At 49.2% G+C, this 19,451-nt stretch overlaps 1 protein-coding gene across 8 annotated transcripts in view; it reads right to left on the reverse strand.

Annotated features, from left to right (window-relative positions):
• LOC142885460 (receptor-type tyrosine-protein phosphatase F-like) overlaps positions 1–19,451 on the reverse strand; it is a 165,674-nt gene that overhangs the window by 36,577 nt on the left and 109,646 nt on the right. For 4 of the 8 annotated variants that reach the window (XM_076021913.1, XM_076021916.1, XM_076021912.1 and 1 more), the window contains 7 exons: positions 15,085–15,111; positions 11,917–12,034; positions 9,584–10,156; positions 8,159–8,259; positions 7,131–7,378; positions 5,833–5,911; positions 4,052–4,276 (listed from right to left, as the gene is read on the reverse strand). In XM_076021913.1, the coding sequence (XP_075878028.1) occupies positions 4,052–4,276; positions 5,833–5,911; positions 7,131–7,378; positions 8,159–8,259; positions 9,584–10,156; positions 11,917–12,034; positions 15,085–15,111 (1,371 nt within the window). The remainder of the gene's footprint in view (positions 1–4,051; positions 4,277–5,832; positions 5,912–7,130; positions 7,379–8,158; positions 8,260–9,583; positions 10,157–11,916; positions 12,035–15,084; positions 15,112–19,451) is intronic. The other 4 variants (XM_076021917.1, XM_076021914.1, XM_076021919.1 and 1 more) reach the window with 1 other exon arrangement.

A 19,451-nucleotide genomic window follows, 5' to 3' on the forward strand; every position in this document is an offset into this window, starting at 1 on the left:
TCTTTTAATATAAAGCATTTTAGATGGCGACGGGGGAGCTTTTTGCATTTTCCACTCAGGCAGCTGCTCGCTCCCATCCAAGAATGATGAAAAGCAACAGTGTCGCTGATGTGGGGGGGTTGGGGCACATTAGACTGTCTATCCCCTCAGGAGGCCCCCAGAAAAAGAGGTAGTGGGATGGGTCTCTGCAGGGAATCTTGGGAGGGGATTTTTTTTCCCCCCCATTTTATTTTCTTTTTTGCTTAACTAATGTAACAAATGACTGCAGCTGCGCTTTCAGAGGAGGACGAGGAGGAAAGGAGCGGCGCTGACAAAAACACACAGGCCGATTTTCTTTTCTTTTTTTGTGCGTCACGGCAAAGTGCAGCCCTCGTCCATTTGAATGGCGTGGATATCTGATGAAAGCTCGGTCACGCAGGTTCTAATGCCTTGGCGCCGCCGCCGGATCACACGGAGCGACGTTCCAGCGGAGGGATGTGTGTCAGCACGGCAGCCAGTGAGTCAGAGACAGCGAGAGGCACGGACGTGAATAAACGGGGGCAGTTTGAGTGGAAATCCCCGTCCCATCCACAAATACAAACAGATTTACGGTGCGGCGCGCAATTTGCATTTTGGTTTACTGCAGATTTTCAGCTGCAGATCATTCGAAAATCCATGACAATGCAAATTTGTACAGTGCAAAGTTTAAGGATTTTCTTTTCCTTTTTTTTTTCCTCTGTTCAAGCTGCCGTTGACTCAGTGGAGGGAAATTCTCTTTCCTGACAGGAGTGGACTTCCACTGTTTGTTTATGTGCAGCTTGAAACAAAACATCCAATCTCCAAATGAGGTAAATGAAGGCAGCATATTGTTATTCAGCCAGACAACCACAAATGATTGCACTCTTAAAAACAAAGCAAATTAAATGAAAATAAATTTAGATGTAAAATAATTTCTCAGGGAACAACATTGTTTCCCTAAATGACTTGAACACAATTAATTCACAAACAAGACGGACAAACGGAGATAGAAGTCGGGACTCCACGGCTAAGCAACAGCTTAGCGGTGGCGCTGTCAGTCTCTTAAAGTGTGACCGGCGAACATCTTCGCTGGCCAGATCTACTGCTGAGGTCGCACATGGAGAGAGCGAGGAGGAGAAGGAGGAATGGGAGGAGGAGGAGGAGGAGGAGGAAGAGGAGAGGAGAGGAGCTGCTCATCAGTCGGCTCTGTGGCCTGTGGACCAGGGAGCTCCCACAGCCTCCATCACCACTGCTGCTGCTGCTGCTGTCGTCCCCTGGGCAGCAGAATCCGCTGAGCACGGCGCCGGCACATTTTGTTTCAACTCGCCGCCGACTTCGCTCTTGCTACGCCGTCGCTCCGAAAGCGACTTAAACGAGCCGCAGGGGTGAGAGAGAGAGAGAGAGAGAGAGAGACGAAGAGAGAAAGAGAGAGAGAGCGAGCGCTCAGCAAACAAACAAGCACGCAAAGATGGCCATTACGCTGCTCTCCGGCGACCCCGGTGACCCCCAGTGACCCCAGGGAGGCTGAGGAGTCTCCTCGCTGTTGCACGACAAGGAGGCGGGGTGTGTGTATGTGTATGTGTGTGTGTGTGTGTGTGTGTGTGCGAAGATGAGGACGAGTGTGCGCTCTAGTTTCATATCAGCTCTTTTCCACCCACAACAAGAGCTGCACCCATTGTTGCACCTACACCCCCCCCCCGTTTAAGAGGAATACAACAAAAAAACAAGACACCAGGAGGCGTTGTCCCAGGGAGACGCCACTATAAGTGCAGAGCACAATTTAGTCGACTGCGTTTCTGCCTGTTTTCTTTTTTCTGAAAGCACTTTTGTAAGGAAGTGAACCAACATCCATCTGCATTCAATTCACCGTTGCTGGTCTTTGTTGCTGCCTTTCTGATTCAAAAAAAGAGAAAATAAAATTAAAGAAAATTAAAAAAAGCGAAGCTGCTCTGAACGTCGGGTTCCTCTCGGAGCCACGTTTCCATCATCATCATCGTCTTCATCATAAGACGACAGCAGGCGCGAGGTGTGATCTCACCCTCTTCCAGTTCCCATTCACGCTGGACGAGGCACAATGACTTTTTTTTTCCTCCTTTCTTTCTTCATTTCTTTCACCTCCCTTTTGTCTCACGTCGCACAAAATTAACCGCCGCCTCTCTTCCCTCTGCCCCTTCTCTTGCGTTAAGTGATACTGTTTATACACACCCGGCATCTATCATCCCATTTCACACTTCCCCCGGCTTGTTTATCAGCCCTGGGTGATTGGAGACATGAAGGCACACGTCTCCTTCCTCGTCCTCCTCCTCCTCCTCCTCCTCCTCCTCCTCCTCCGACTGGCGCTGGCAGCTTGTGGCCGTTGATATACGAGGGCTTTTTAAACCCTGGCGGTGCTGTCTGATCTACACCAGGGGGAGTTTGGTTGCGGTGCTGCTGGTGCTGGTGGTGGAGGTGAGGAAGTGCAGTGGGGACACACGTCATTTACTCCAGCACTTGTTGTCTTATTCTCCAGGGTCCAGAGCCTGGAGCTGCTCCGCCTCGCGCCGCACGCTCGCTGTCGGTGATGAATGTTTGCGAGCGTGGCGTCAGGTGTGACAAAAAAAACTGACAAGCAAAAAAAAGACCAAACACCGGGGAGGAAAACAGAGGTGGGGGGGTGGGGTGGGGGCGGGGGTTGTCATCACTCACGGCCCCCCCCACTGTTGGAAACCTGCACGCGGTCACGCAGGGCAGGGACGAGGATCCTGGGAGATGAATTAGGACGTCAGCCACAGGTCGGCTGCGGGGTCACATCGTCACCCCTGCCTGGACTTGTCAGCAACTCGGCGCCGCTGAGCGGGTGCTTATTTATTTATTTTTTTTTCAAAACTTTGACCCCTGGAAATCAGGTGGCCTCGCTGCGTGGAGGCGGAGGGAAGTCGCTCGCTGTGCTGCGACACGCCGAGCGACTTCCCTCCGCCAGCCATCTGATGAATCCCGCCGATTGAGTCCGACGGTGGCCGGTGTGCGACGCGGATTCAGGAGGAGGAGAAGCTCACAGAGGAGGACAGAATCCGCAGCGCAGTGCCAAGCCGAGCCGACATGGTGCGACTAGCAGCAGGTGCGGCGAGAGTGTTGAGCAGCGATAGGTTCTCAGCAGACGCCTTTGAAGTGGAAAAGCGCCGCAGCTGCCCACCGTAGCCGCCCCCCCCCGGCCCCAACTTCCCGCGGTGGTGTGTGTGTGTGCGTGTGTGCGTGTGTGTGTGTGTGGGGGGGGGGGGGTCGTCGACGGGCTTTAGGGTCATTTAAAGCAGCGTTCCAAGGGAATCTGGGCTGCTTCACAGGGCTCCTCAGGCCCTGCGACCAGGAGCCTCGTCTCCCACTTAACTGAGGGGGGCGCCTCTAATCAATCACCTCTGCTCTCTTCACGGTCGGGAGAAGAGACGAGGAGGAGGAGGAGGAGGAGGAGGAAGGGTAAGCGAGACACAGTGGCAGCAGGCAGGCAGCGAGAGAGAGAGAGAGAGAGAAAAGGGCTGAGTGGAATGACGGAAGAGAAAGAAATAGGTGAAAAGTCTAGGATTTGCGTTTTGGACATGGAGGCTCGCTGGCTGGCTGGCTGGCTGGCTGGCTCTCTCTCTCTCTCTCTCTCTCTCTCTTTCTCTCTCTCTCGCTCTCCCCCTCTGCTCGCCCGGGGGCCCGGCTACTGAATATGCATGTCTCGGGTAGCGGAGGAGCCCAGAGCAATCGCTGGCTCTTTTTCTTCCCGCAGTGAAGTTTACTCCGGAGCTTCCCGTGGAGAGACTGAGCCTCCACATTTGTGCCATTTCATGAGCTCGCCGGGCGTCCTCTTAGAGGAAGCCAAGGGTCTTGTTTAAGGATTGTAAAGGGACGTGCAGCTGGCCGAGCGGCCGTGCTGGAGCTCTGATGTCACCGTTGACTGAACTGGGAGTCAATTAGTGCCGGGCCAGGCTGAGTTTGAGGAGGACGGCTGCGCAAGGTTTGGATCTGATGGGCAGGACCGGTGAAGGGCTAAAAGGGCTAAAAGGGACGTCGGTGAGAACAGTGTGGGCATCCTTACGTAGTTGGCAGTGTTGTCGGCCCCGTCGTGGCGCAGATCAGCCAGGACGAAGCACAGGTACTCCTGGGCGCCGTTCAGAGGCTTGTTGTAGTAGCCGTTGTAGCGCTTCTCGTCGCCCAGGGTGAAGTTGGCCGGCAGCGACGCCAGCTTGGCGGCGATGTAGGGCGCCGAGGAGTCCAGGTGACGCCTGCGCCTCAGGGCGGGACCTTCGCTGGACCGCAGGAGCTGTGGCGAACAAAGAGGAAGTTGGAGAGCGTGACCAGCACTGGGGAGAAGCGACAGCCGTCGGGCTTGTCGGCATTAAAGGTCCAGTGTGTAAACTTTTTTAAGGAAGCCAGAATGGCCGCATGGTGCATATTTAGACCACTGTCAAGCTGGTGTCGGTACAGAATCTGTCCGGGGCTACGGTATGTGTCCGGGGTCCTACGGCAACCCTATTAGGACAAACTACACGGCTGGATAAATAGATAGAAAAGGAGATAGACAGATGGATATAATCATATTGTACATATATATAATGGATAGAACGAACAATAGATAGATAGATAGATAGATAGATGGCTATCTATCTAACTACCTTGGTTTTTTCCCTTTGTTTGTTCGACTGCGATGTAGTTTGTCGTAATAGACTTGCCGTATGTGACGTCATTGGACGGGGTCTGGTGACATTCGGCAAGTCTATTCGGACACACAACATCACGGTCGAACAAACAAAGGGAAAAAACCAACGATACATTGATAGATAGCCATCTATCTGTCTATCTGTAGTTAATTCATTCTATCCATTACATATAAACGTATATGATTATATCCATATCTGTCTATCTCCTTTTCTGTCTGCCCCGACTTTCTGCTCACTCAGACATTTTTTTACATTTAAAATCAACTTGGCGCCGCCCCCCCCCCCCCTCTCAATGCAGGATAATGAATCTGTGCGGCCTGAAATGCCCTTTGCTCAGAGACGGAACTTTGCAAACAACTCAAGCTATGAAGTGAGCAATTAATGCACACACATCTCAGCGTGGCTGCTGCTGCGGCGCCTAATAAACGAGCGCGGAGCTCAGCGCGGCGCTGCAGCATTGTGTTTTTCGGGCAGCATTTTGTTTTCTGTCAGCAACGTCTCCAGATGTGGCTTTATTAAATCATTATGTCGGGAGGGAGGAGACAATGGCCTGCTCAGTGTTTAATGACTCAGGGAGTCCCCCCCACCCCCTCCACCGTCTCTCCTGTTATTTCTTCTGGGAACCCAGACAATAGCGATCTCAACTGGGGAGCTTTGCACTTTACTTAAAAATGATGCCATTAATATTCCGGCGTGTCATTTAGCTTAAACTCTCTCGTGGACAACGAGGACCTTTTTATCCAGCGGAATAATGAAGCAGTAATAAATCTTTGTCCCGGTTTGAATATATTATGTGAAAACTTTGATTAGCGATGCCAAAAGCCTGACTCTGAAAAACAACGTGGCAGCGGAGCATATGAATTGTGACTGTTCCCTTAACGGTGTCAGAAGAAAATCAAGTTCACGATTAGGACGCCGAGAGACGACGATGGAGTCAGCAGATGGCGCCGTCTGCGGACCTGGCGCCCACTCAGGACTCTCTCCACCTGTGTGAGTGACTCATGGTTTTAAATCTCACCGCACGATCGGTCTCCTTCCCCGCTGCCCACAGGAGGGAAGAGCTAATTAGCCACGACTTCCTACACAGTTGGAGCGGGAGAAGCTTTTGTCGACCCCGCGACCTTGCCCATTAGCCAATCAACCGCCGGCTGGTGCTCACCTGCTCCAGGTCCATCTCGTCCGGATTCTTCCACCGCTGCGTCGACTGGGATCTCGGCACCACGACGATGTAGTACCACCTGCCAGAAAATGACAAAGCCGGAGTCAGGGCGACGACAGGAGAACACGGCGAGATCAAGTGAATTCATGCCGAAGGTTGAAATATTCAGAGAAACGGGCCGCGACAGTGAAGGCGAGCGGGTTTGAATTCAAATCTTCGTCTGGCCAAGGTCGAACGCCGGCAGATTGATGCCGCATTCTCCAGTTAATGGCTAATCACTGAGAACATCTGCCGCGTAGACTGGGAACAAACAGCGTCCCAGCGAGGGCGGCCCTCAGCTAATAGACCCCCCCCACACACACACCCACCAAGGAGCCAATAGCGGCTGTGTGTGTTCGTATGCCCCGGCAAAGACAGATGCAAGTTGAAATGCGCTTTTGCGGACAGCGTGTTTCCTTTGACGGGGAAGTCTTCAGTTTGGAAGGCAGACATACAGTTCGTGCACCCTGTCGCAATTCCAAATCAAACGCGTGTGAAGCCTGTCAGCCTGGGCTGCAGCCTGGCCACAAGTGACAGCCCTGTAATTTTTACACCAATCAACCCTGAGCACTCCCCCCAACTCAGACGCCTGCGTGCACACAAGTATTCCAGCGTGGGGACATTTATAAGTGCATGTGTGTGTGTGTGTGTGTGTGTGTGTGTGTGTGTGTGTGTGAGTAAAGGAAGGCGTTACTCGTCAGGGTCACGCACAGTTCTGCTCTCAACAATTTGGAGGCTAATGCAGCTGGACCCAGTGCTAAAAGTCTTGATTATCATCAGCAGCTGACGGCTGATAATAGTTCCAATTTTTGTGTCCAATCAGTATATCGTCAATAGGTGTGTGCCACTGAACCACACAGCTGAACTACACACACTTTTATTTCCTGAGAAATTCAGTTCTTGACGCCGAGGGCCTTAAAAACATTATGGTAAATACAGAGGAAATTAATTTTGTTATTTTTATTATTTATATATATATAATTTTTTTTGACTAAAATGAATCTGTGTGATTGTACATTATATATTTTCATTAGTAATTTAGCAATACAATAATTGTTTCTCATCCATTTTTCACAGCATAAAGGAGAAACAGGAAGCACTTTGTTGATCAGCGACCGGCAGCCCAAACACAGCAGTGCCAGAAACAAGTGGGGCGCTGCCTTTTAATTGTAATTCAGCAGCAGTATCCACGGATGGATTTCTGCCCAGGGTTAAGTCTCGCCTGCGCGCCGCGCCGCATTGAGTTTCCCGGTACGGACCTGACACGTGTCGTCGTCTGGACCTTCGGCAGGTTGATTGTCATCTTGCCGCCCTGAGCCTGATGTGTGATGGGCTTTGTGTTGATCAGGTCAGGGGCGGTGCGGATGGACAACTGCTGCTGCAGTCCTCCAGCGATGTTGCCCCTGCTTGTCAGCAGAAAAGAATAGTCCGTGTCTGGCTGCAGCTGCGTGATCAGCTTTCTCTTCTCCTTCCCTTCCACCTCCACGCTCCGCTGGTTATACAGGATCTGTGAGCGCACACAGGAACTCAAGTAAGACGCTGCTTTTAAAAAAAACGCAACCGGTGCATGCTGCATTCTTTACAGAGAGATGTGGGGATTTTTCACCAGTAGCGTTGCCCAGATGCACACTAAGACAAAAGCGCAGGGTTCTTAGGATCTGGGCTCAGCTGGGCTTTAATCTGACACCCTGACTGTGTTTGATTTACTAGCCTGCGTTCCTGCGCACATCCAGCTGTTTGTTTGTTTTTCTGTTTAAACTACAAATTGATTTTTTTTCTTTGACTGCTGCAATGAAACACAATCCTCTATAGAAATTATTGCCGCTTATAAACAAGAACATTTGGTTTGTCTTATTCTCTTCAGTGCAATGACGAGGTCACTGCATTGTGAAACTCTGAAAGATATGCTATTCCAGCAGCGCAATACCACATTTCAAACATACGTGCAGTATACTGTCTATTGTATAGATCAAGCATTCAAGTGCACTTCATTTACAAATACGATACAATAAAAACCTTGTGCTACTGTTCAGGTGTTATGTTACATACTACATTCATTTTGAACCCACAACATTTTAGTGATTTTGAAGGAGGAGAATTTAAGATACCTTTATTGCAATTTAGTGAAACGTTTGAACAGTAACATTGACAATAAATATAGAGAATAATCAGTGTATCTAGTGGTGACTTTGCAATGCCACAGAGACAGAAACTACATACTGGTGAGAAGAAGAAGAATAAAGAGTGAAATATATTTTGAATCAACAGATGTCATGTCAGCACTCACCTTGAAATGCCCTTGAGGTTTGTAGTTCTGCGGCAGATCCCAAGTGAGAAGGACTGATGTTTTCATGACGGCCTTGACACCAAAGTTCAGGGTGGGAAAATCTGAAGGCGGGGAGGGCGGAGAAAAAACATAAAAACAAAGAAACAAACATCAATTGATTAACACCTCATGTGTGACATCATGTTGGATAATTCCATTTCACAGCGCCGTAATGACGGCGCTCCTCTCAGCCAGCGTTCTGGATGGCGACACCTTTAAAGAGCAAACTTGACAAGCGACGGGGGTGGACCTCAAAGAACAGCAGCAATCTTATTCATGCTTCGTTACGGAGCCCATAAAAATAGCCTTCATCTCCCTAAGCCTGTTCCAGTTGTTACACCATGTCGACAATAGGACACACGATAGGCGGAGATAGCCGTGATAACCAGCATATGTAGGTGGCAGAGAAATGCCAACACACGTCTTGGAATAACTCCACCCACGCGTGGCTATAAATAGCCGCTCTCATACGGCTCTAAAGTGCGCGAGATGGGGATACGTGCCTCAGATTTGCATCTAATGGGAGGGGCTAAGGAGGAGCAGGTGAGTGTGCGAGGGGGAGGGTGTGGGGCGGATGCGTCGGCATGTTAATGTGGCTGTAGCGCGTAATGAGATTAGCACTCTACGAATCAATAAGCACAGTGTGGTGCTGCGTCGAGAGAGCCGGCGACGGGCTGCTCGACAGCAAAGACAGTTGAGGTTTGGTTTGCGGAAATGAAGCAGCGCGTTAGCTTGCGTGCCTACAGCAGGAATGCATTAGAAGAACCGGAAACCGGCTTCCTGTGAATATAGTGGCGTGGCCACTTGAGATAGTGTAGCCAAAAACACTATGCGGCCCAAAAAGCATTTTCCCCACATTTTACAAAAAGAAACGACCATCAAACTGCTGACAGGACGACTGAGACCTGAGAGTCGGTTAAAAATAAATCTTTCAATTGTAGATTTTTAGGTCGCGAAAAATTAATCTTTCCAAAAAAATGTATCAATGCCAAAAATGGCCCAAAAAAAAGTTTTATATTCCAAGTGTCACGCTGTTGTACACGCTGCTGTGTCTCAGCTCATTCTGATTGGCTGATGTGTCCTGAGCTGTTCTAATTGGTTGCAGCTTCGTAGGCAGTTTCCCTTTATTTTAAAATACATATAGTTATAGAGAAAATGTTGGGCACTTACTTAATTTCCAAGACAAACAATTCAATTCAATAATTTCAAAAATGTATCTACTACACATGATAAAAAGTGGGCTCGCGTTTTTATTTTGGTGGAATGAATTTGGGTCCCATCTTCATGAAAAGGAAAAAAACGTAGGTCCTGAAACTCTGCCAGTTAAGAACGACTGCTGTAGAGTGAACAACGCATCAACGCCCAAGTCAAAACGGCGGGCCCTACCATTGGACATGGTCCGGCTCTGGATGCTGGGGCTGAGCGGGCCGCCGCCTTTACTGGTGAAGGCCTGCACCCGGATGTCGTAGGTGGTGTCGGGGCTGAGGCCCTGGATGGTCATCTGCGTGTCCGACGTGCGATTGGTGTTGTTCTGCTGAATGTTGATGTCCCTGTACACCACCACGTAGCTGGTGATCTTGCCGTTCCTCTCGACCAGCAGGGGGGGCTCCCAGGCCAGCTGGGTGCTGGACTGGGTCAGCCCGGTCACTCGCAGGTTGATGGGGAACCCAGAGGGCACGTCCTCGGGCGTGCTGATCTCCTTCACGTAAGCCTCGCCCACGCCGGCGCGGTTGCGCGCACTGAGGCGGAAGATGTAGGTGGTGCCCTTGTGCACACCGGTGGCGGTGTAGTGGTCGTTGGTCTTTCTCAGCTCCAGCGAGGTGTACTGGTCCTCGTCGACGCGCTTGTACTGGAGCTGGTAGCCCATCAGCTCCCCCACCATATCCTTGGGTGGCTGCCACTGGATCAGCGCCGTGTTGTCCATGGTGGTGCTGATCATCATGGTGGGCCTGCCCGGCACTGAACAATGACAGGAGTTCACATTCGGTGAAGGTGAATTCACTAATCGATGATGTTTTACCGACATCAGTCGGTAAAAACAGGAGAAAATGGTGATGCAATGTGACAAATAACACCAGTACAGCGCCCTAGAAGCAGCATGTTGGAGTTACACGTCCCGCTCTTCATACTTTACCGCAGACAGCATCAATTTGTCACTAGCAGAACATTGTTTAGATTATATTCCTTTATACTACTTGCATAATAAAAAGGAGATCAAAATATATGGCCATATAAGCATATTTGCAGTCCAACAACATCAGTGTACTCAACCTCTGAGTTTCCTTATTTGTAGAAAACCGGTTTCGGATTCAGTGGAGATGCGACGTATATCGAGAGGATTCCGCATTTTGTTTAAATACCGAGGATTTTCTGCACTCATGTTCTTTTAATCTTTCTAAAAACATTTATGAAAAACAGAAAATCCCCAGAAAAGAGTATTCCCAGCATGATGGCGCTGTGCATACTGTCTATTGGCTTGTTGTGATGCATCCCATGCAAATCACGAGTTACAGAGGCATGATGGGAAGTGACACTACTGCGCATGCTCTGTGGGCCGCATAATGTAACTCTGTGAGTAACTCGGAAGCCATTTCAAAACGGTGGACTTTTTCAGCATATGTGCTGGGTGAGCAACTCCATTGAAATGAATGGGCTGCCATATTGGATGCTGGGGTTTGAGTACGGCGTGACTACGGGTGAATGGAATGAAAAAAATCTTGCGATTTAAAAAAAAAGAGAAAAAAGAATGTTATGCCTTTAATTTAATCTTGTTGCGATGAAAACGTTGATGTCAACAGCCTTAATACTTAATAAATACATTCTTAAGGTGTCCACTGAGGCTGAGTGTATGACACTCTGAATGCTAAGCTGGCTACAAGTGAAAGCAGCTGTGCTGAATATGACACCCCACATCACTGGATGTTTTCATGCGTTATCGTGTCTGCAACATGTAAGTAGATTGGCTGCTGTGCAGGCAGGCGTTGTGCCTTCTGACCATTCCTGCATCGCCTCTGCAGTGTCTCTCTTTGATAGAAGGCACCGGAGAAGGGGGGGGGGGGCTCTCAACCGCACGACCCTGTTTGGAGAACAGATGTTCTTGAAGATCACAGGCGACGAACCCTCGGTGAGAACGCGGCTCGATTAGTCTTCCCACTGCTCGGAGTTGGTCGCTCCTAACGCAGACCGTGAACTGCAGATTCTCTGGGTTCATGAACACCACACATTATCCAGCGTACACGGCAGGCAGAGAAAAATACTGAAAGCTGCATGCTATTTCTATATAACCTTGCCGACTTGCAATTTGTGTAGAAAGAAAAGCAAAGAAAAAGATGCCCCTGAGAAGCGGAATAAGTATGGTCTGAAGATACAAGTGGAGACGTGATGCAGTGTGCGAGGAGGATGTTGAAATGATGACGTTTTTCTTTTCAAGGAACTTCCTCTCATGACTGTGTGTTGTTGGAATAAAGGGACATGAAGTGCAAGGACCATCATTTTTTAATGTGCTGGCGTTTATCTGTCCACAGATGTCAACAAGTCCACGAGAAATTGGAGTGATATCAAGTCACACTTGGTGTTTTTCCTCAAGCTCCAAATAGGAATATTTGGTTCTGCTCTGGAAGGAGTCATTTTAGTTTCAAGAATAAAAAAAGAATCAACCCTATAACGCAATACATGCAGTACACAGTGCGTTTTCCTCACTGAGCTGTGATAAAGCTGACCTGCTCCGGTGGTGGTGATGACTTTGGCCTTGGTCCGAGCGCCGTCCCCTTTGGTCGTGTACGCTGCCACAGCGACAGAGTAAGTGGTCTCAGACTGAAGTCCACCAATGATGGCCTCCTGCAAAAATTGAAAAGCCGCAAAGTCAGAGGTTAAAGGGACTCAGTGACCTGGAACAGTGCCGCCACTCTGGCCAACAAAAGCAGATAAAGAAAGAAATAGAAAAAAAAAATAAAAACCAAAAAAAAACTCACACAAAAGCAGCCACCCTTCACTGTAAAATAAGTGCTTTCTACTCATAGTCTTCGTCATTTAACTTGAAATCTGAACAATAAATGTCAAGCTGTGTGAATGGAGGACAAAAAAAGGTTTTACAGGCACAAAAAACTGAACCAGGAACTTTTCTTGAGTGAAGAAAAACTCCTGCACCCGACAAGGCACACACTGAACCCATGAACCAAACAAACCAACCAGATGAACCAGAACATCACCAGTGTGTCGGTGCTCCAGCGCCACCTCATGGATGCACACGGGACAGGCATCAAGGAGACGAACTCTCTGCGATTCAATCGTTTTTATTTGTTTATATGCTGAATTTGAATTTTTTTTTTTTTTTGGATGAATTTCGATTGGATCGTCCCGCGTGCATCGACCCGAGAGGCTTTTCCAGTGGCGCACAGACACACACACACACAGAGTCACACACGCACAGGTGTTTGAACACATCGGCAACCAGATCAGGAACAGGACAGCAAAAACAGCTGAAGTAACGCACTGCTATTGATGACCTGCTGCAGGGGCTGGCGACTCACTTCGCCAGACTGCATCAGACCCAGTTTAGAAAAAAAAAAAAAAAAAAAAAAAACACCCACACACTCGCTGGAATTAAAACACTCTCCGGGCTGCAACAAAAGCCTGTGTGTCAACACACACACAGACACACAGACACGCACACCAACACGCGTACTTACCCTCGCTTGGATATACGCTCTTATCTGAACATAGATTAAAATATGCATGCACGCGCGCACACACACACACACTGTCAACTGCATAACGATGCACACAGACGTGAGCACACACTCTCGATACCGGGGACAAATTAGTGCCCGCGGCTTAAGCACACATGCTGCAGCAGTGTGTATGGGAGCGGGGCCACGGAGAGGACGAACACGTCAGTGCCTCGCAGCCTTCCTGCCGGAAGTCCCCGCAAACCCCCTGCGCTCTGGGGACATTATGCAGCCTTGTCCCTCTGCTGTTTCTCCCACTGATGAAGTTTTCATTTCCTCACCACAGATGAACATTTAAACGGAGGCCGGTCTCTTTCGCATTGCTTTCTTTTTCTTTTTTTTTACTGGTCCCCGCTTTTTCTTTTTTTTTTCTGGCGAATAGCTAAACGGTGGTATCATTAAACCTTTTTCAAAGCGTTAAGGCCGGAAGTTTCATTCCTCCAACCATGAAAGATAGCCTTTTAAAATTCTCTTTACAGCGGCAGCTGCAGGGACAGCGGCAGGGTCAGAACGGGCACGGAAAAAGTTTTTGAAACTCAGCGAAATTTCAAAAAAAAGGGGGCGGGGTGGGGGGAGAAGCGCAGCAGCTCTTAAGTATCCTTCAGAGCAAATGCTTAGAGCAGCACCAAAGGGCATTATAGAGATTATCAAGTCAACTAGTTGTAGAAATGGATTCCTCGCTGCAGAGCTTTATCCTCACTGGGTGGAAAATGGCAGGTGGAAAAAAAAAAAAAAAAAAAAAAGAGCTGTCAAAAGAAAATAAGGGGAAAAACTGTCAATTTGGTGTGAATGTGTTGTGTTTGCTCGTTTGCATACTAAATGCATTCATTAAAATAATTTCAAAATTACTGACAACCCGTGCGAATGGCATTGGTCATCAAAACAGGATTTTTTTTTGTTAGCTAATGCCTGGCATCTGTCTGTGTCTGCTTTGGCACCAGCAGATAACTGGCACACAGACTGCCCCCCCCCCAATCCCCCCCTGCCCTCTCCTCAAAACACGGAAGCTGCAAAAACAATAAAGATGCGCGAGCAGATGTTTTTCCTCAGCAGCGTCTCGCTGTGTGTTTGTCAGGTGTTAATCAGCGCATTAACAGGGGAGCGAGACGAGGCGAGTCTGACTCATGCAATGTGGGTGAAGAATCCTGATGATTTTTTTTTTTCTTCTGCCGGTCAGATAGGAATCGTGAGACCGGAAAAACAAAAACAAAAATAGAACTGTGAAAAAAAAGAAAATAATGATCTGGAGTGCTTCCAGCTGGCCAGTTTAAAAGAACAGGGGAAAAATAGCCACATCCAAAGCTGAAGTGTAAACATCAAATCTGGATTGATTAGCCAGTTTTAATGAAACAGGAATTCCAGGAGCTGCGCAAATTTCATTTTTAAATTTGGGCCTCTTAGAGGCTTTTGCTTTTCTTTTGAAGCCAACTTTCTTCGCCCTTTGTTTGAATGCTGAAAACAACGCTGGTGACTCTGACGGGCCTCTATTGAAATTCTGAGGAGGAACAGTAAGTGGCTGCGCGTTTATGCCAGCGCAATATGACATCCAGGAGGTAATAAGCCATAACAAAGGGCTGCGTGACAGCCACGGAACAGTAAGCTGCCATCCGGGCAAATGAAAAGAACATGAAAGGCTGGTGGCAATCTCAGGGAGAGATGTGTGCAGCCGATAAAGCGGGCGGGGCTCCACCCCCCCGATAGACATGTCATCTGAAACAGTAGGTGAGACGGCGGGTTAGGTGAGCCTGATTAATGTCAGCCGCACGCTGGGACTGTGACACGCAGCCTTCCCAGCAGCTCAGCGACGGCGAGGCTGCTCTGCTGCTGCAACAAAACAATGAAACGTCAGGCGTGCGGGCGGAGTGCGACCCCCACGCTCACTGGCTGCAGTGCGTGACGCAGGTGCGCTCATAAATACTTAAAAAAATAAAATAAAATAAAAATAAATCCTTGGAAGGGACGTCACCTGCTGCTGATTTGACGGGGGTTATGATTTTTCACGAGATTCATGCCGAGTTGGATTAAAGGCACTGCACACACAGGCAGGCGCAAAACACACACACACACACACACACACACACGCGCGCGCCCCCAAATTGCAGCGGGGAGAGTGAGCCTGCCCTGCAAGACAACCCAGCGGCACACATGGGAGCTACTCACATGCTCGGTGGACTCCTCAATATTCCACTGATGGGAGAGAAGACACAGGACACAGGGTGGGGAGAGAAATGAGTCAGAGGCAAACACAACAGGCGGGGAGGGAAAAAAAGCGCTTGTCTTTTTTTCGCACAAAGACAGATGAATGTGGGTGTCAACAGAATCATGCAGTAGACAAATAAAAAAAAAAAAGTGGGGGGGGGAGAACAATCACAGGAGGAGGATGGAGGAGCGTGATGGAAGAGGAGGAGAAGCAAATAAAAAAAAAGGAAAAGGAGCGAACGTGCTGAGTGACATAAGCCGAGGACGCGTAGTCGAGTTGAGCGACGGCTGTGAAAGTCATTACTGTTTATGAAGCACTGCCTTGTTTTCCTCATTTGAGGATGAATCCAATAGAGAGAAAAAAGCTCTCTCCCCCTTAATCACAGAGCACCTCTTTTCTTTCCAACGCGATAGCTCCTCCACCACTGTGCAGGCTCCGCGAAGCGTCGCTTCCTTCCTTTTCAGGAAAGAGGAGGGAGGGCCCGTTTATTCATTACATTTCAATATGTTTTCAAAACGCTCTCCTTGCGCGCTGCGCCCGGCCAAGTGATTCCCCGGGGAAGTGAAAGCCCATTTCTTGCCGCGAGGCTCCGCCGGTGCCGAGCGTGAAATCCTATTACCGGCGCCGCTGTGCCAGCCCTGCGACATCAAACCCCACCGATGCAGAACGCAACTGCCGGTGTTTACCAGCGACGAGCGCCGCAGTCGAGTCGGGGCTGCCGAGGAGTTCACTGATGGGTGACCCGACTGACAAGGAGCAGGGGAGATGGCGCCGGGGACACGGGTGTAGGACAGAGCGCGGGAACACGGGATAAAGTGCGGCTGAGGGGAAGGCGGACGGGCGGGCAGGCGGCGCCGTGAGATGAGGGAGATTACGTCTGAGCGCCGGAAGGCGAGAGATGCAACAGAGGGGAAATAAATATTTCAATTTTCTGCAAACGCTCCCCTCCCCCGCAGACTTGTTTTCTTCCCGTCAATCGGAGGCTTCACTCATCTCTCATCGCATCCGATCCTGACGCCTCAATAAACACTTAATTCCTGTTTGTTTCTGTCTCGGCATAACTGTTATCATCATCTGGCTTTATAAATAAAAAAAAATTAAATCACCATACTATTATCCTTTCAAAATCCCTTTCCTCACAGACAGGTGAGCTGAATAGTTTAATCAAACGGAACACATGATGAAAATGGTGAGAAGTGTCTCCAGTTTGTGAAGTAAATGATGAGAATATTAGGGGCTGCCAGTAGAGACTTGCCATCTGTTACTATTATGATAATAAGTGCACAATTATGCAGCTGATGAAAAACAGTTATTTGCGATATATTTAAATTCAATGGGTTTTTTTCTTAGTGCCATCTTGAGCCACCAACTGTTTACCTTTAATTATCATTATTTAGCAAGAGTTTTACAGATTTGGCAGCTGAAAAGTTTGAAAAAGACAGCTGAGGGATGAAGAGCCTTTGTTAATTGTTTGTAGACGATCTTAGGATGAATCTGAATTTGACTTCCGAAGGGAAACAAACAAAAAAAAAGTCTGTTTTTGTTGCAACCAAAAACAGACTTTAATGACACTAGAGTGTTAGCTTACATTAGCTTGCTAGCAAATGTGCTTCAAGCTTCAAAGGCACATTAAGTGACACATTGTTTGTGTGGCTGAATGCACCGCGCTCTGCGTTCACCATCTACTTGCAATTCGACAATTAGACAGAGGGAAAGAGACAAAATGTTGGCGATCCATGCAACGTGTCATACACTGCATACACTGCATTAAAGTGCGTGCGATCTGTAACGCAGCTAGAGAGCCAGAGAGAGAGCCGGAGTGCCACTCTGTTGATTGATTGCGCCATGGAGAGGCTGCGCTAATCATCCTGTCCGACTGCCGCCGCACGGGAAGACAAAAGAGTGAAAGTCTCCGCCTTCTTCCCTCCGGAAAGATCTCTGTCACCCTCCAGGTAAGCCAAGTATCGGCGGGGCTTCCGCACACTCCCTCATTTAGAGCTGCTGCCTCATCTTCCAGTGGCATGCAAGCAGTGCCATTTAAAAACAGCTGCTGCTAAAAGGCCCAGTGTGTAATGTTTGGCCTAATAGACAGTTTTCATATTGGTAAAAGCTTAAGAGACTGCAAATAAATACATTTAAAAAAGTGTATACTCGCAGTACAATAAAAGTGATTTGATTTTCCGACCCTTAAAATGGTTATACAGCAATAAGGGTCTTGCTCCCAGTTAGCTGCTATCTTGTGGCACAATATTTCTAAGGAAGCCTAAGGAGGACAATTTAGCTGCCTGACTGTGCGTTGCATTATTAGGGTAACTGCTTGCGTCTTCAAAAAAAAAAAAAAAAAACATTGAAGAAGAAAGTGGACGAGGTATCTAGGTTTGTGTACGCAGGCCACAGTAGCTCACTGACAAGCTCAGGAGAGGGAGTGCTGCAATCTGAAATGTAACCGCTTGATGTCGCTGTTTCTTCTCAGAATCTCCAAATATTGCACACTGAAACTTTGACTCCATGAATGAGCAGTTTGTGAGCTTGGCAGTCGCGATGATTGTTAACTGCAGGTTTTTGCAGGTTTCTTTCTTTTTTTGCCAGAGTTCCTGCACCACGTCTCGCACTTGATCCGCTCCGATCGCATTTTTGCTTTCGGCTCAAAACCGCAAGAGAATTATAAATTACCCCCCCCTCCGTCCCCGTCCCCGTTTATATTGCGAATGCCAACGCAAGCTGAAAACACATCACTGCTGATAAGCGTCGTCGTTCGTGGAAAAGCGAGCGCTATAATTTGCAGGCAGGGTGAATGCAAATGGGATGACATGGGCTGAGATGTGTGGCTGTAAAAAAACGTTCAAAAAAAAAAAAAAACTGGGAGCGAGCGATGTGGAAGAGCAGGAGCTGTCATGATTGATGGAGTGAGACGGACTTGAGGTGCTTCCTTTCTCTCTCTCACCCCTATTTGCCCCCCTCACCCTCCCGCCCCATTCACATTCAGCTCCGATCCGAGGCAGCCAAGGCCGTGGAGGCAGTGAAGCATCGCCGCGGCCGAGCCCCTCACACAAGCCACACAGACAGCACCATCAACGCATGAATGGTCAAACAAAATGAACCTGGGAGGAGAGGGGGAAAAGCACTGCTGAATAAAGGCAAACTTGTGCGGAAAATGCATACAGGGCGAGCGGGGGGGTGGGGGGGTGGGGGGGTGGTTGGGTACGGGATGGGGGGGTGGCGCAGACGACGTCTAATGGCCTCAAACTCAATACGGGAGTTTCCTGGCAGCCGGGTGTACATGACAAGCACGTCGAGAGTCGGGAGGTTGATGCTGGTGATGAAGCGCTGGCCGTCGACCGGCACGTCGGCGTGCCCACTCAAGCTCGGGCCACTTTTCCCCCCAGCAGGGATGCGGTTCGGAAAGGGGTCGATAACATCGCGAGTGAACGTGGCCTCTGGTTTAAATTTAGCAGGGAAATGAGGGCGCTGCGTGGGCTCCCGCCTGAAAAAGAAAGAGAGGCGCTTAGGCCGCCCACTCAGAGGCGAGCCTTTCCAAGCTCTCCTCCCAGCGCTGCAGCGAACCCTGCGAAGGAGGGCGACGCCAGCCAAAAAACCAGGAGATAAAGGAGAAAGGAGGGGAAGGTGCCATTCTGACCGAGATCGGCGATCAAATCAGTTTGCTGACGTTGGCGACCGCAGCTCAAGGTGAGGCTGCACAGCACTGCCAGACTCACACGTTCTGTTTTTCCACCTCCTTTTTAAAATTGAAATCCTTCAGTCTTCAGTTCACATCTGTGTGCAGTCTTTGCTGTGCTGTGAAATTAGGTAGGTGAAAAGGTGAATGCAGAGACTGACTGACTGGGTGACTGACTGACTGACTGGGTGAATTTCTTGCGAAAAACAACAACAATTGTTTTACCGCTTTTATTCATCATCAGTTACAGGTGACTGTGAGGCCTGGAGGAGTCTGGAGTGAGTCATGACCCCCCCCCCCCTCCACCATCACCACCACCATACACCCCCTCCCCCCACCAGCCAACTGGAACGCCCTGCTGCCAGGCCTGATATGCAGCGGGCAGGTTTGCTCACGTTATCGCAGTGCCCCCCCCACCCCCCCCGGTTTTAAAACCACTTGTTGACAGGCTCAGGGATGGAAAGATATGCCGGTGAAGGAGGGATTGTTCTGAAAGCGGTCCGACCCTGGCAGCGAGGCGGCGCCTGCTGGCTGTGTGGTCCGCGGTGACGCTCGGGCAGGTCGCCGCACGTTCGGCGGCGCCTCGTCGGAAAGAAAAAAAAAAAGAACAGAGGCTGTTGAGACGACTCGATGAAGGGTGACCGACCTGCA

This window comes from Nelusetta ayraudi, unplaced genomic scaffold (assembly GCF_046127955.1).
Source record: "Nelusetta ayraudi isolate G7.1 ecotype Tasmania unplaced genomic scaffold, CSIRO-AGI_Nayr_v1 ptg000011l, whole genome shotgun sequence".
In the NCBI taxonomy this organism is placed as follows: Eukaryota; Metazoa; Chordata; class Actinopteri; order Tetraodontiformes; family Monacanthidae; genus Nelusetta; species Nelusetta ayraudi.